We start from the raw sequence: 15,691 nt of genomic DNA, 5'->3' as shown, positions 1-15,691 counted from the left end.
GGGACACAGTGGGGCAGTTTCGGGGGCTCATAGGCAGCGCAGAAGCAGGTCTCACCTCCTTTAGAGGTGATGCACGGGCAGTGCTATCCTCCCCGGCTCCACTCCTGCTTCCCCCTGCCTGCAAGGAGCTCCTGAGTCTGCTTGGCCATCTCTTGGGCTGTAGAAATGGTCCAGGAAGAAAGACCTGGCTCCCTCCTCCGTGATGGGTTGCTGGCTCCGGTCAAGGCCAAACACAGGGCACAACCAGGAGCTTCCAGCTCCTGGGAGGGGAAATGTGAGGTGATTTTGGTTGCAAAGCCTGGTTTTATTTCAGCTGGCGTTCTAAAGGTGAGAGCCAGCTCAGTGATTCGGATTTGCCTGTGGCATGGAAAAGACATGTGCTTGTCTGGAAGGAGCCTGGTGACCCATTGGGCACTAGGTGACTCAAACGTTGCTTTTTCCTGGCTGGATAAAGCCCGTTTGGCACCCTTAAAAAGGCCTTACTTTCTAAAGAGTCGCTCAAATGAGTTCCAAAGCCTGTGTTTTATGAGCTGCTTGGATGGGGATTCATGCTGGTTTTCCTCCAAGCTCCAGCGAGGCTCTGGAGCCAGGCTTGTCTCAGCCCCTGTGCTGCAATGGGGCTGTGTCCTCAACCCTGATGAGGTCCCAGAAAACATCTCTCCAGCCATGTCTCTTCTCCACTTGGTGTCCACAGCTCACACCCCCGACAACTCCTTCATGGGCTTCGTGTCAGAGGAGCTCAACAAGACAGAGAGGCAATTCATCAAGTCCAACAAAGTGAGCAGCATGGCGGTGGTGTATGGGAAAGAAGCCAGCATCTGGAAGGTGGGTGTCCTGGGCACTGCGGGGAGCACCCAGGCGGGCAGGGGCAGTTGTAGGCAGAGCTGTGAGGTAGCAGAAGCTTCTGGCTCTTACCCTGAGATTTTGAGGCACAGATCTTGGTGTGTTTGGAGAGAAGCATCCGTGTCCCATTCGCAGAGGGGAAGCTGAGGCAGCTGCAGTGCTGTGACATGTCCAGCGCCTCCTCGCAAGCAGGGCAGAGTCTGGTGAGACCCCGTCCCCTGCTCTTTGATCTAGGTGATGCTTCCCTCCCTGGCAGTGCTCAAGGCCAGGTTGGATGGGGCTTTGAGCAACCTCCTCTAGTGGAAGGTGTCCCTGCCCGTGGCAGGGGGTTGGGGCTAGATGATCTTTAAGGTCCCTTCCAACCCAAACCATTCTGTGATTCTGTTTTCTCCCAACGGGCTGCTTAGACTGAGGATTTCATAGCAATGATTTTACGTAATTAATTACGATGATTGCCGGTAGGTGATATGGTGGGGATGGTTTGTCTCTGCTTTCAAGTACTCTGTGAAAGGGGGTTGTGCTGCCCCGCTGCCCACCCGTGCCTGTAACGCCTGGGGGAGAGGGGTGGGTAGCTACGTGGGAGCGATACCCCCAACCCCCTGAAACATCCCCCCTGCATCTCCTGTAGCAGCCAGGGGACGTGTGTACTCCCCGCTGTCTTATCCAGAGCTAGCCAGCTGCTTTTCCTTCCAGGGCTTAAAAAAAGGAGCAAATTATCATTTTTCTCTTGATTTATTTCTTTTTTTTTTTTTCTTTCCCCTTTGTGCGCTGCCTGGGGCTGTTCCAGTTGCAGGTACTGTAACCACACCAGCTGCTGCTGGGCTTTACCTCTGCACATCTTCTCATGAGAGAAAAGATTTTGCTGGAGTAGACTTTGCTTTGTCGTGGGCTCGGTCCTCCTGCCCTGCTGGGACTGATGTGGGTTGACACAACCAGAGTCTGTATCCCCTCCCTGTCCCCTCCTTTCCTGATTTAGCGGCTCTGCCATCGCAGGGATGCCTGCAGTGGGCCAGGATCTGGCCATGTCACACCATCTCCTCCTGTTCTTGGGTGTTTGTGGCTTTTCCATCACCCCCCCAGATCTGAGAGCAACCCCCTCCCCCCCCTCGCATCTGCGTAGCTCGGAGGCTCCCCAAAACCACATTGAAACCCACTACATCTCATTTTAGAGGAACTGTAACATTTTGTCTTCTTTTTCTACCATTTCCTCACCCTTTCTTATCCAGAAATTTCATTTGAGCTTAGTTAGGTGAATTTGGGAAGGCACTAAAGAGAGTTAAAACCTCAGAACGGACATTTCCCTCCGCCCTCAGCGCTATGAATGTTCGCTCTTTTTAGCTAGAATTCACAAACAGCACCGATTTCCTCAAAACTACATATTTGGGGTAATTTATTACTGGGTGAAGGCACCGGGGCTGCTTCTTTCTGGTGTCTGTTCCTGGAGGTCAGGCTGCCTGGGCATTGCTTCACATCTTGTGCCACCCCATGTAATAAAACAAGGGGGAAGAGGAGCTTTTCCTTATTTTGAGTGATTTTGAGGTCTAAGAAGGAAAAGAGCACCTGCATCTTCTGGAGCTGGGTGCTTATTTACAAGCCTTGGACCAAGCACCATCTGCAAAGCAGGGTCTTTTTGACATTTAGAAACATTTCATTAAACCTGCCTTCCCATTATTTCTCATCTCCTACCCCTCTGAACTTCTCGGCTTCAGCTCGCAACAGGAGCCAAAGTTTTAATAAGCTGGGGAAGGCCATTTTCATCAGGTTGTTGCCCAGCTTCCATGGGTCGAAGCAGCTGCCAGTGCTCAGATGCAGTGGTGGAGGGGGTCTCCCATGCCAGCCCCCCACCGTGCGGGGGGATCAGTCCCCCCCGATGATGCTCAGTGATGCCAGGTCCTACCCAGGGACTATAAGCCGTGTTTCAGTCCCAACTCCCCAAGCCCTTTGCATTAGGGAGTTGATAGCAAAACGGTGCTGATTTGGGTGACACTGTGGCCAGGACTTCACCCTGCAGCCTCATCCCACCAAAAGCACTTGGTTTCAGCCTTGGAGAAGTTCAGGGATACATGGCTGAGGGCAGAAATACGGTGTTCAGAGAGGCTTTAAGGCAGAGTACTGAGTTTTCTCAAACTCCCCGTTTATACCTCCTTATTCTCTCCCAGTCTCTGCTCTTTCAGAGCCTATTGCAGCACTGGAACAAGCTGAAAATGCAGCATCCAAAGGATGGTCCCTGTGTGGTTTTTCCAAGCAAAACTAATCTGCAATAGAGAAATTGTTAAAATGGGAGGCTGCTTTGGAGAGCAAAAGGAGGAAAGCCTCCAAAAGACAGAAAACTGATGACCCCCTTGATTTTTCCAGGTAGTAAAACAGGATTAAAACAGAGTGAGAAAATCCTGGGGACTTCTTACTTGGAATAAGAGGCCATTAGCAAGCTCTGGTCTTTGCAAACTTCCCTCTGAATCCCCTGAAACCTTTAACTCAGCAGCTGCAGAGTGGAAGCTGCCTGCGAGAAGTGGCAGGGAAGGGAGGGGCTCAAGGTGCTGAGTTCAAGGTGATGGATCCTGCAGCCATCTGGGCTCACTGGGAGCCTGGGGTGGCCCAGGACGTGTGTCTGAGGGATGTAGAGGGGAGGGTGAAGGTTGAACCGAAGCATCGTAGGTGCTCTGGGACAGCAGTTTGAGGGTTACATCTCCCCCTATAACCACCTTCTGGTGCGGTTCACGCGTCTGCCTTCCTCCCCAGGGCAAGGAGAAGTTCCTGGCCATCCTCAACAAGTACATGGAGATCCACGGCACAGTTTATTACGAGACACAGCGGCCGCCCGAGGTCCCGGCGTTCGTGAAGAACCACGGGCTGCTGCCACAACACGAGTTTCAGCAGCTGCTGAGGAAGGCAAAGGTGGGTGAGATCCAGCTGGGGCGTCCGTGGGACCCCGTCCCCCGTTGACCAGCCAGCAGCAAGGACTCAGTTGCCTTGAGTAAGAAAACCTAATTAAAGGAGGAGGCATGGGGAGGGGAGGGAGGCTGTTATCTGTGCTCCTCCCAGGCTTGCAGGCGCTATCAGCAGGGCTAATTAGCCAGAGGCCGAGCAGAGCACATAATTTGAAATGAAGATGTGTCTGATGAGTTTCTCCTTGCAGGCTGTCCACAGATGGAGCACAATGTTTCCTGACTAATTCATTTATTGCTAAGTGGGGTGGGATTTTCGCCCCCCGCCATGGCTGTGATAAAAATAAATGGGATTCTTGGAGTGAGTGTGCAGGGTACGGGCGCATCCCGGTTGCCTTCAGCTGGTGTCTGAGGGAAATGCTGTTGGTTCTCCAGCCTGAATGGCTTTGGCAAACCAGTATTTCTCCGTACAGGGCCAGTGTGATGGTCGTAGCCACCACGGGGGAACTCGCAGCTCCTTAACACCACATTGCTTTGCCCAAGTGGGCTGTGAGGCACGGAGAAGGGGGATTTTTTAGCACATTGAAGCTGTGGGGTGTTGAACCGCATGGAGCTCCTTAAAGGCTTAGTGTGCAGGACTAGAGCGGCAGAGAGGGGTGCTGGCGGGTTATTTGGGAGACTTTCCTATGGGGTCGGCCGTGTTTGCTCACCAGCACGTGGGTTTCTCCCTCGCAGCTCTTCATTGGCTTTGGGTTCCCCTACGAGGGTCCTGCCCCGCTGGAGGCAATCGCCAACGGCTGCGTTTTCCTGCAGGCGCGTTTCAACCCCCCGCACAGCTCCCTCAACCACGAGTTCTTCCGCGGGAAGCCGACGTCGAGAGAGGCGAGTCTGGCAGGAGGCGAGCAGACGGGCTGGATGGAGGAAGGGGAGGCCAGGGGAAGAGCAGCTGCTAAACTGAGATTATTTCTTTCTGGCAAGATTTCCTCCAAATACAGAAGCGCGGGCAGATGGGGTTCCCTCTCCCATCCTCACGTTGTCTCCATCCGGAGCGCTTCGATGCAAGGGGCCCTGCCGTGGGTTTGGGGTTGCAAAGGAGAAGGTGGTGCAGGAGCCTTCTGCAGGCCACGGACCCCAGCTCCTTTCCTGTCAGCTTAGATCCACGCACACCCCATACCCTGCTCCCAAACCGGGGTGATGCTCCCCTCCCTGTTCATCCTTTTGTACACCCAGAGGGACACTGGGACCCTCCTGGTTGTTGCAGGGGTACAAAATCCCTCTCAGGCTTGCCCATCACTGGGAATTCAATCTAAGTGAGGCAGGAACTCTTTAAAAGTTAAAGGGTTGAGAAAATTGCCTCTTTTATTATTAATGAAGTGGATAATGCAGTGCAATGCTCACTCCCGCGAGAAGGGCTCTGCTGGGGGGCCGTGCGGCTCAGCCCTACCACAGCCCAGCTTGGCAGCACCCATCATGGGGTAGGGGGCACTGGGCTGACCTGGACCCCTTTGTCTATCCCGTGCACCCCCCTAATTAGCTGTCAGTGTTAGCACCCATCCTGGGTGGGTGCTGTGGCTGTGCTTCAGCCCGGAGCTGGGAGGGCAGCTGGGAGCAGGGCTGTGAAATGCCCCAGGGTGTTTATATGCCGGAGGAGGTGATCAATCTGCCAGAAAAAAAATGGGAAAGGACAGCAAGCTGGAGAATAAAATACAGAGCATGCACTGCTCACCTCCTCCAGATCCAGGTGTTTTTCAGGCCCCTCTGCAATGTTTTGCGGTCTCCCCGAAACAGCTCCTCTGCTCAGCATCCTCTCTGTTCCCTTCCTGAGGGGAGATCTGGGTTCTGGCTGCCTCGCAGCACCGTGGGGCTGAAAAGGCAGCTCAGGGGCTGAAACAACAGAGGTAGATCCCCCCAAGTGGCCTGGTGAGAGGCAGGTGGCTGTTGCCTACCAGTGTGTGGGACTGGCTGTGGCATCGGGGTGATGCAGCTTCCAGCACTGCTTTCTCCCGGTGCCAGACTTCCCTGGCCTTTGGTGGGGATGGATTTTCTCTCTCATTTCTGGTGCTGGCGAACCTGGGAGACAGGGTGCCTTCACAGACCTTTGCTGGTTTGGCCTATTTTGCCACTCCAGACCCACAAATGGCTCAGATCAAGGTTAAATTGTACCCATATTACGGAGATGGAGATATTCAGGGCTGTGGAGGTGATTGTAGTGTTGATGGGAACGGGGTATCCCAACCCAGTGGGAATTTTAAAGCATCAGGCTGATGTCGGGGTGCAGATGGGTTCAGAGGAAACCTTTTTCCAGCACATCTTTACGTGCAGTGGGTTAAAACCCAACGTGTCTGTGCCTGAGCCTTGCTGCTTCTCTCTGCCGTCACGGCTGTGAGTGGTAGACAGCAGCCGTTCTGGCAGGGATTGCAAAAAACCAGCTCACGCTGCTCTGTTTTAGGTGTCCTCCCAACACCCATATGCTGAAGACTTCATCGGGAAGCCGCATGTGTGGACTGTCGACTACAATAACTCCGAAGAGTTTGAAGCTGCTATCAAAACCATCATGAGGACCCAGGTACGGCTCGGAGGAGGTGGCGAGGTGAACTCCCCGCTGCTGCCTTTGCAGGGACAGACATCATCAGCGGTCGCTGGTGCCTGGCTCTCCCTTTCAAGCGTTAATTGTTTTTCCTTCTTTGCTTCCCCTTGGAAATTATTTGCATGCGCAAGGCAGAAATCCTCCTCTCCTGCAGCTTCAGGGGGACTCGTGCTCTCACCTTGCTTTGGTACCAAGCATTGTAGGTGTTTGCCCAGGGCAGCACTGTGCCCTTGAGGGGTCCGCTGGGAATCCTCCAGGCAGAGCTGGAGCAAGGGGAAGCTGAGATAAGGGAGATGAGGTTTGGGAGCAGGAGACTGAGGTTTCTGGAGATGTGCAGCAGCGTGGGACCTGGTGTGAAGCAAAGATAAACCCAGAGAGCACCTTCCTGCGAGTACCCGGGGAGCTACTGGCCTCTGCGCCTGCCATTCCCCCGTTTCACTCTTCATTGTTATTGTTAGGATTGAGCAAATCAATAGAAATAGCTCCAGGAGTTGCCTCTGTGAAGGATGGAGGGATGTAAGGAAGGGGAGGGGATATGAGGACCCCCTGGGAAGGCAGCACTCCCACTGCGCCAGCCCTGGAAACGGTCCCTCATGAATATTTACCTCCTGCCCTGTGGCAGGAGCCTTTCAAGTTGTCCAAATTATTAAAGTCAATTTTCCTGGAGGGGAGAAAAGTGCTGATCTTCGTTTTGCTTGCAATTTGCTTCGCTCGGGATGAGCCGTCCCCTCGTGAGGACAACGATGTGCTGTGAAACCGGGGCTCTGCATCCAGCTGCGGGGGTCCAGGGTTCACAGTGCTGGGGGGGGATTTTGGAGGGGACAGGGGTGATTCTGGCCAGAGAGGTGTCATCCTTGCTTTTCTGTGCGTTAGAGGCTGCAGAGGTGGATGTCTGTGACATTCTGAGGACTTTATTCAGCTAATGTGTCCACGCTGTCTGCTGGGGTCTTGCACCTTATCGGGGGTGATTGCTGCAGCTCTTCACCTTGCGCTGATTTTCTCTATGAGTTTGCAAAGACCAGACAAACCTGACTTATGGAAACAGTTGTTGTTTTGAACATTCATTCCGGTATCTCGATTAAAATTAAATTAAAAATAATTACATCCCTGCTGCTCTGCTGCTGGGCCAGCTGTCAGCGCTTGACCCTCCACCATCTGGGCTGAAGACATGACCCTGAAGCGAAGGCAACGCCATGGGCAGGTGGCCTGGAGCTGCCGGTCTCTGTTTTGGGAGAGAGAAGGAAATTTTCAGTTTTTCCACAAAGGAGAAAGAAAATAGCGAAGCCTGGTGCTGCCGTGCTATTAAAATAATTAAAAACTGATTGGAGAATTAAGGAGGGGGAAAGGGCTCTGCTGGCTCCTGAGCAGCTGTGTTGTGCTGCGATGTCACCTGGACGTGCACCGGGTCATTTAGATGCTTCATGATAATCTCTGGTTAAAAATAAAAGAAGAAAAAGGGATTTTAGGAAAGAATTTGCCAGTGTGATGGGCACCAGGCAGGAGGAACCGGTGTGGGGACCTGCTGGGTGCCCTTGCCATGCCAATCCCTGTTTTGCCCAAAGACGAGCTCCCGTCTCCGCTCTTCTCCCCGTTCCCACTCTTTGTGCAACCGCAGCTGTGGTGCAGTCACAACACGTCCTGCCTCCCTCCCTTAATTAACATTTCTTTGGTCCCTAAAGGGCTGATGGAGGACAGGGGAGGCAGAGCTGGAACAAGGGTGTCTGTAACGCCGGCACAGCGTGTGGGCAGCGTTGGCATCCCAGGGTGGCTGCTCTCTGTTCTCCATCCCAGCGTGACATAGTCAGATAAACTCTGTCACCTCTAAGACCATGGGGCAGGTAAAGCTGCCTCTCGAAAGCCTTATTTTGGAGGAGTCTGGCTGCACCCAGCTCTGCGCGACTCGGGACCCCCACCCAAAGACTCCCTCCCATGAAGCATCCCGACCGCTGTAATTACCCTCGGCTGCCGGGATGTTGAAGTCCTAAATTTGCCTGAAATGAGTAAAACCAGCTGCTGACATCCCACTTGCACTGAAAACGTGCCTTCACTCTGGAGGGAAATTATTCCTTCCCACCAAGAAGTGCACTGGGTTAATCCCACAACTCACCTCGCTGGGTTTTTTTAAAGATATCATATAAATCCTCCTGAAGCAGAGCAGGGAGTGAGTGTGAATAACTTACAGCACTTCTCCCCCGCCTGCCCCCCCCCCCCCCCCTATTTTTTTCCCCTTTTTCTCTTTTAAATAGAAAGTTCTGCTTTATTAGAGATGCTGTCAAGGCAATTAAGCCTAAGAACTGACCTACCTTACAGGTTTAAAAGCCTTATTATGGGCTTTGGCTCCAGGAATCCCTTGCTATCTTGCCTTTAAAATACTGTTTGTTACAGCGGGAATTCAAAACAGGCATTAGCAGGAGGAGCAGCAGAAAGCCAGTGGCCGGGCATTTAGTGTTGCAGTTCCCAGCCAGGTACTGGAGCTCGAAGAAACTCTTTCACTGACTTCTTATTTTCCCTGAAGGCAAAATGGGATGTTTTGTTATCAGAATATTTAACAAATTTGTCTATGTCTCAGAATAACCACCATCAATTCATTTTTTCAGTCAAAACATTTCATTTCAGCATTACTGCGATGAAATAATATGTTTTTCTTTCCCATCTGCCTGCCTTTGTTTAAAGATACCCTGCCAGTTTATTGAAAGGAAGGCTTATATCCAAAATGATGCATTTCCCTTTGCTTCACCAACCCAAACAGATTGCCGAACCTGAAGCACAGCATTTTTTCCCTTCCTTGATGGGTGGAAACATTGGAAATTGAAAACTGACCTGAAACAGATTTTCTTTTTCTTTTTTTTGCTGTATGACTGAAAAATCACTTATCGCACAGCTTTAGTTTTGCGTCTTCCAGGCAAAACCCAGTAAAACATTTTTTGGGGTGAGATGTTGTGCGAAGCTGTGGGACGTCTCCTTTGCTCTGCCTCTGCCATCAGCTTTTCCCAGCGGCAGCCGTGCCGTGCTGGGTGCTGGGAACTGGGGTGCCAGGGACCGGGAACCGGGGTGCTGGGAACCCCTCAAGGGCTTTGGGAGCTGTTTTCACGAACCTGCTATTAATTCTGTTACGGTCAAGCTGACAAACAAGCTCGCGCTGGTTTAGAGCATCGTGGCTCTGGGGGATTTGCTGATGCTTCGGGGATATTTCAGCGTTACGCTGTGGCTGCCCCAGCCTGCTCGTGGCTCTCCAGCCAGGACTCTGCTGGTGTTGCTGTACAGCCGTCCCGATTTGTATCGCAGACACCCGGAGCCGCAGCTCGGGGCGGGATGTGCCGTCCTCGCAGCTACAGCCCTGCCCTGGCTCTGGGCGGGCTGGCAGAGCTTCCTTCGGTGTGTTTGGAGCCGGCCGGCTCTGCTGGCAGGGCTGGCTGCTGTATTTGTGCAAATAAAGCAGTTGAGATGCAGCCGGCGTCCTTCGCCAACCTGGATTTGCTTGAAAGAAACTTCTTCCTTCTGGAGAGGGACCTGAATCGCAGTTTGGACGTGGCTTGGGTTTGCAATATGGGGTTTTCCCCCCAAGAAAAGCCCTTGTGCTCCCTTCCCTTGTCCTTTCAGAGGTGGCATCCGCTCCAGGTCACCCTGCAGCTGCTGGGGAAGGTTTTCGGCAAGCCGTGTCTCTGCCGTTCATCCCCCCTTGGAGCAGTTTTGGGTTTCCCCGATGGCTCGCATCCCTGACCTATTTATAAGGAAAGTAGAAATCATGGAAGCACCAAACCCCTCTGCCCCAGAGATCAAATCCCAGCACAGTCAGTCACATGGGGCCAAGAGACAAATTGCGTCCCCCTGGGAAAGGCGATGCCAGGAGGCTTGTCCCGGTGATGGATTATGGCCATTAGCCAGGGATAGAGGCTGGAGAAGGAGAGAGGTTTGCAGGCACCACCATTTTCTTGGCCTTCAGCTTTTTCCGTTGTCAAAAATAGTCCTCGCGCAAGCAATTTAACAGACCCAATATTCTGGTGTAGTGGAGGGAGAAGGCTTCATTATATTAAAGTCAAACATACAGGAATATAATGGAAAATTATACATTTCAGACTATGCTTGAAAGAGTGGCGTATTAAACATCACAGCGAAAATAGCTGGTTAAAGTGTTCCCAGCCTGCTGTTACGTGCCGGCAGAGAATTGCGTTATTTTTCTGCTTATTTGTCTGATGATGTTTGAATATATTTTTTTTCTTTCTTTTCCTTTTGAGTGAGGGATACTTATTGCTCTCTTCAGCTCAGGGGTTCCTGATGGAGACTATAAAACCAGGGCTGTTGTGGTGATATCCCTGTGGGGCACCAGTAACTCCCCATTTAGCTGATGGAGAGCACTGGGGCTGGAGAGCTCTGGCCCCATGTTCCCCTCTGATGCCTGGGGGAAAGGATGGCAAAATCCATCTTCACCGACCCCTCTGCTCTCTCCCATGGCGTCCCGTGCATCGCTCTGCCTGGCAGCAGGACGCAGTGGTCCCCACCTCAGAGCTCCCCTCCTCCTCCCTCCCAGGGCTCTGGGCAGATCCTGAGCTCCCGGCACCGGGAGCGGCATTAACATTGTGGCTGTCAAGAGGAGGCCAAGGCTGTCAGATTTTAATTAAACAATTATCTTCTCGAAACTGGCATTTTCTACCAGTCATGGGTGTACAAGCTGAATCCTAATGAGGCTGGGAGAGGGGGGCGGGGGGGTTGCAAGAGCCTTTTTTGGGGAGCCCCTGGAGGGGAGAGGGGCACATGGGGGTGTCAGGGCTAGAGGAGCAGGGGCTGCAGCGGGCTCTGGCCGCAGCCTCCTGATGCCCTTGGGCGCAGCAGGGCTCCCAGGAGCCTGCGGGCAGGTGGGATTGCACCCGGAGCATCACCTCTGGGTACACGTGTGGGTGCAAGGAGGTTTTCTGTCTCCACCCCGCTGTGGATGTGCTGCGTCCCACTAGGTACCGCGGCGGTGTTTTGGGGGAAAGAGGCTGTTTTACAGAGTTATGCCTGCACCGTGTCTGGCGTAACGGGGTCCTGGGAAAAGCCCCCCCAGCGCTGTGGCCATGAAAGCAGCGGTAAGATGAGACGAAGCACTGGTGATGCTGAGCAAGGGGTGGTTTGTCTCCCCCGAATCGGTGCCAGGCAGCAACCAGCACCCAGCCCAGCTCTGGGTTTGCTTTGTGGAGGGCTCTGCCCCAGTTAACTGAGCGCCCATCAGCAATTCAGAGGCAGGATCAGTGCCTGTCATTGTGTCAGCCCTGATTAGCGTGCACATCTGTAATTAGACGGAGCAGCTGTGATTTCCAGCCTGGCTGAGATCTCAGGTGGGATATTTATGGCAGGGAGATGCTGAGAGGGATCTTCTCAGCAGACTGAGACTTTAAGCTTGGGTTTGACAGGTACTTCAAAAGGGGATAGCTATTTTGGAGGGGCAGAGCTCAGAAAATAGAAGAGACAGTGTTTTCCAGATGAATTATCTTTGGTGTGTTTTTTCTTATAATCCTTCTTTTGCATGAACCTCTGCAGAGATGCACGGGGGAAAGGAGGGTCCCAGGACCAGCCCCTTCCACGCACCAACATCCTGTGGCTCGTGTAGCATCTCTCTGGAAAAGTACAGGAGTGTGGAAAAATCTGTCTTCCCAGAGCAGAAAGTTCCATAAAAAATAATTTGTGTGCGCTTCCCAGGGGAAAAATCACCACTGACCCTGCGGCAATGGCCACTGCTGGAGGGCAGTGAGCCCAGCTGCCTGCTTCTGCCTGCTCACCCTGGAACCTGTGTGGCTTCTGTGCCAGGGACGTGCTCTTTTGGGGGGATGCTGCTGAGCTGCTGTGCAGAGCAGGAGGTTTCCCTTGCCAGGACCCGAGGGTGACTCTTAGGACAGGGAGATGGGACGTCGGGAAGTGAGCGCAGGCACAAGTCTCCCGAAGACCCGGAACATTTTGTAACCCACGCTAAAAATACACCGTGGTTTAAGCACTGCTGGCTCTGTATAAATAGCAGTTATCAACGTGGGGTGCAGCGACAGCGCCAGCATCGACGTGGACATCGATGTTTGTTCCATCCCAGCGTGCAGCCTCCCTGCCCCATCCCAGCCTGTGCCGGTGGCAGTGGGGAGCACGGAGCCTCTGGGGCTGGGGGAGATGCAGGCTTCCACCCCGTCACAGCCGTCTGCACTAGGCAGCAAACCCTCAATGAAGTGGCTATGGGAAAAGAGGGTGGTTTTTTTCTCCTGTATTGTGCACAACCAGTCCCAGCCCTGGGCTTTTCACTGGCCAGTGTGGTGGGTCATAGCGCTGGGGCGGTGAAGCCTGGACCTTCCTCTCTGAGCAGGCGGAGCTGTGCGAGGTTGGAGGATGCAGGAGCAGGGGAACAGAGGATGCTAGACCAGACCCAGGGCACCACTGGGATGCTCTTGCTCTGGATTAGCTTGGCATCTTTACCAGTCCTAACTCCTCCACTCTGTTTTAAAATTACTCCCTGACATTGCCCACGTTTGCTAAGTGTTTCTTGGGCTGACACAGTTCATACTTTAACTGGAAGTGACCTATTGCATGCAAAGTGATTTTGTTTTGCAACTTACCAGAACTGAAGAAAGGTGAGACTAAAATTTTTTCCCGAAATACATGGGTTGAACCCAAATAACTCCTTCACCCTCTTTCTCTAGCGCTTTATGGCTTGCGAAGTTTGTCCAGTCCTCGTTTTCTGCCCTGGCTTCGGTGGACAGACACAAGCAGTGGGCTTCAGCGGGTGGGGAGAGCCATTGCCCCCAGGGCACTGCCGTCCCAGGCCACTGAGCCCAGGGGGAGGGCAAGGCTGTCCCTGCTTGCTGCCTGCACTCTGCTCTTCCCTCTTCACAGGTGGACCCTTACCTGCCTTACGAGTACACCTGCGAGGGGATGCTGGAGCGGATCCATGCCTACATTCAGCACCAGGTTGGGGAGCATCCCTGTTCTCCCTGGGGAACCATCCCTCTTCTCCCTGGGGGAGCATCCCTGTTCTCCCATGGGTCTGTTCCTGTTCTTCTGGGCAAGCAACCGCTGACTCAATGCATCTCCCCAGTGAGGAACCCAGGTCCCAGCCCTGTGCAGCCAGTGGCCTAACTGCAGAGAGCACCAGGAGCTGGGGGCTGGAGGAGATTTGTCATGAACCAAAGACGCCCAGGGTGTTGGCGGAGGGTGGCTGGGGGTGCTGCGGCTGGGTCAAGACCTTTCTGCTGCAGAGAATAAGGCAGCATTGGGAGAAGAAGAGGTGGCTGGTGCCTGCACCTCCTGAGCAGGAGATGCTATCTATGCATGCAGGTGACCGCAACCTGAGGAGCAAACTCAGCAGCCCAAATGTCCTTCTGTCCCACCAGCAACCTCCCTTCCCCATCCCCAACATCTTACCCTGTTCCTCCAGGCACTGACCCATTGTCTTCTCTCCCACTAGGATTTCTGCACTACATCATCTCCTCCTCTGCCTCCCAAGGCCAAGAGTCCTGCTATGCAAAGCCCTCCAAGCCCGCTGGCCCTGTCTCCCAACGCCACTCACCTGGTGTGGTCCCCCAGCGCCAGCCGGGACCCCCATGCCTGGCCCCCAGTGGACTCGCTGCAGGTGTGGGTGTCGGAGACCCAGCACGCCTGCACCGAGACGTGCCGGCGGCATGGGCTGGTCTGCGAGCCCACCTTCTTCAAGTTCCTCAACAAGAAGGAGGTGTTTCTCCAGTGAGTTGTGACCTTCTCAGCAAGGTGGTGGTGGGGTCCATCAGCCAGATGATGTTCCCTTTGTTCCCCCCCATCCCCAGCACCCATTTTCCTCATGTCCTCCCTCCTGAAATCTTACTGAAGTGCCTTCGTGCCCGAGGCGACGTAGGCAGGGTGCTGCCTGCAAAGCAGCCCTTTGCTTGCATGTGTTGGCATTGATCAGCTTCACACTTCAGAAGGCAACGATAGCCTTTCCAGGCACGTTTCTGCCTCTCTCCCACCTGGTTCCTCTCCACCTCCTCCATGCTCTCTCCCTTTCTCTCTTTTTTTAATGTCTTTGTCTATAAAACTGCATTTTGAACACACAGCGGTGAAGTTTTAATAGAGTATAAATCTGCCACCAGGCTCAGTGCTGCTCTGTGAGCAATTAAAATGCGAGCATTACCGTTGCTGTCATGCTGGTCGGGCAGGCGCTGTGAGTTCCACTGGCATTTTTATGTGACAAATTAGAGCTGGGACTTGGATTTCACTCTCTCCCCTCCATGCCCCGCTCCAGACCTTAAAATGAGCTGGCTCAGGGACTCACCAGGTGAGAGGGGTTGGTGGGAGAGTGATGCCAGCGCGGCTGCTCCATCTGCAGACGCAGGCATGGGCAGGAGAGGGATGCTGAGGTCCACACTGGGCGTTGCTGCGGCTCCTCCGGGCCTTTTCTGGTGCCCACTCCGGTTTTCCTAGCTAATCCCAGCTAGCAGGGGACATGTGGGCAGCCATTAAACTCATGCGCCCTTCCAGGGGACATTAGCTGCTGTGGGAGGTGTCCACGGAGAGTGGACAGACCTGTTCGTCAGCAAGGGGATATAAAAGATTTGGGTGGATTTTTGTGCGTGATTTCCTGAGCCACCCGTGGCCCACGTGGGGTGGTCTCTGGGCTGCAGGGCTGAGTTGCAACGGTCACCTCTTCCTGCGTGGTGTGTTGGGCTGGTGACAAGCATTCATGTCTAGCCAAGGGGTGCCAGACAGCACTTACGATTCCTGGGGCAACCAGCAAAGGTCTGTCCCAATGCTTAGTGGAAGGAACCTCCCCGGGAAGGACAGAACAGCACTAAAGACCCTTCAGTGAAATCCCAGACAGCCTCCTCACCTGAACTGACCCACCTTTGTCTTTGTTCGCAGGCTCAGCATCACCTGCGACAGCACCGAGTACGAGATGAACCATCTTTACCCAGCGGTGGCCGAGAACGTCCACGAGTGCTACCTCCAGAAGGAGCCACTGCTCTTCAGCTGCGCGGGCTACAACACCAAGTACCGACGCCTCTGCCCCTGCCGTGACTACCGCAAAGGACAAGTGGCTCTGTGCAGGGATTGCTTGTGACTTGGTGTGTCCCCCTCCGTGTTTGCGACATGCAACGTGCAACGAGTGGCTTTTTCTCAAAGCTTCTGCAATAGCCGAGGGAGGTGGGACAGGTCCCTCCCAGCCGGTGAGCCGGGGGTGTCAGACTCTGGGGGTTGTTTCGTCCGCCAGTCAACTGTGAATGACCATGTCCTGACCTTTGGTTTCATTTTCTTCTTGAGGAGCATCGTCTGACCACATCCGAACCCACCTGGACCTGGTGGTGCTGGGACGGGGTGGTGGGGAGACGGGGGTTGGGGACACCCTTCCCCTCCTCTGGCAATGGGACAAGCCACCAGCAGACTGCAGTTT

The 15,691-nt window shown here is 53.8% G+C and overlaps 1 protein-coding gene across 2 annotated transcripts in view; it reads left to right on the top strand.

The window, feature by feature from the left end:
* MGAT5B (alpha-1,6-mannosylglycoprotein 6-beta-N-acetylglucosaminyltransferase B) overlaps positions 1-15,361 on the top strand; it is a 68,598-nt gene extending 53,237 nt beyond the window's left edge. Inside the window, exons 11-17 of one of the 2 annotated variants that reach the window (XM_086473633.1) lie at positions 695-825; positions 3,583-3,738; positions 4,464-4,610; positions 6,178-6,294; positions 13,165-13,239; positions 13,736-14,010; positions 15,163-15,361. In XM_086473633.1, the coding sequence (XP_086329759.1) occupies positions 695-825; positions 3,583-3,738; positions 4,464-4,610; positions 6,178-6,294; positions 13,165-13,239; positions 13,736-14,010; positions 15,163-15,361 (1,100 nt within the window). Of the gene's footprint in view, positions 1-694; positions 832-3,582; positions 3,739-4,463; positions 4,611-6,177; positions 6,295-13,164; positions 13,240-13,735; positions 14,011-15,162 lie in introns of both variants that reach the window. The other variant, XM_086473632.1, reaches the window with a different exon arrangement.
* Positions 15,362-15,691: the final 330 nt, after the last annotated feature.

Source organism: Leptosomus discolor, chromosome 15, assembly GCF_034619465.1.
Source record: "Leptosomus discolor isolate bLepDis1 chromosome 15, bLepDis1.hap2, whole genome shotgun sequence".
In the NCBI taxonomy this organism is placed as follows: Eukaryota; Metazoa; Chordata; class Aves; order Leptosomiformes; family Leptosomidae; genus Leptosomus; species Leptosomus discolor.
This window is presented reverse-complemented; position numbering and strand designations above follow the sequence as displayed.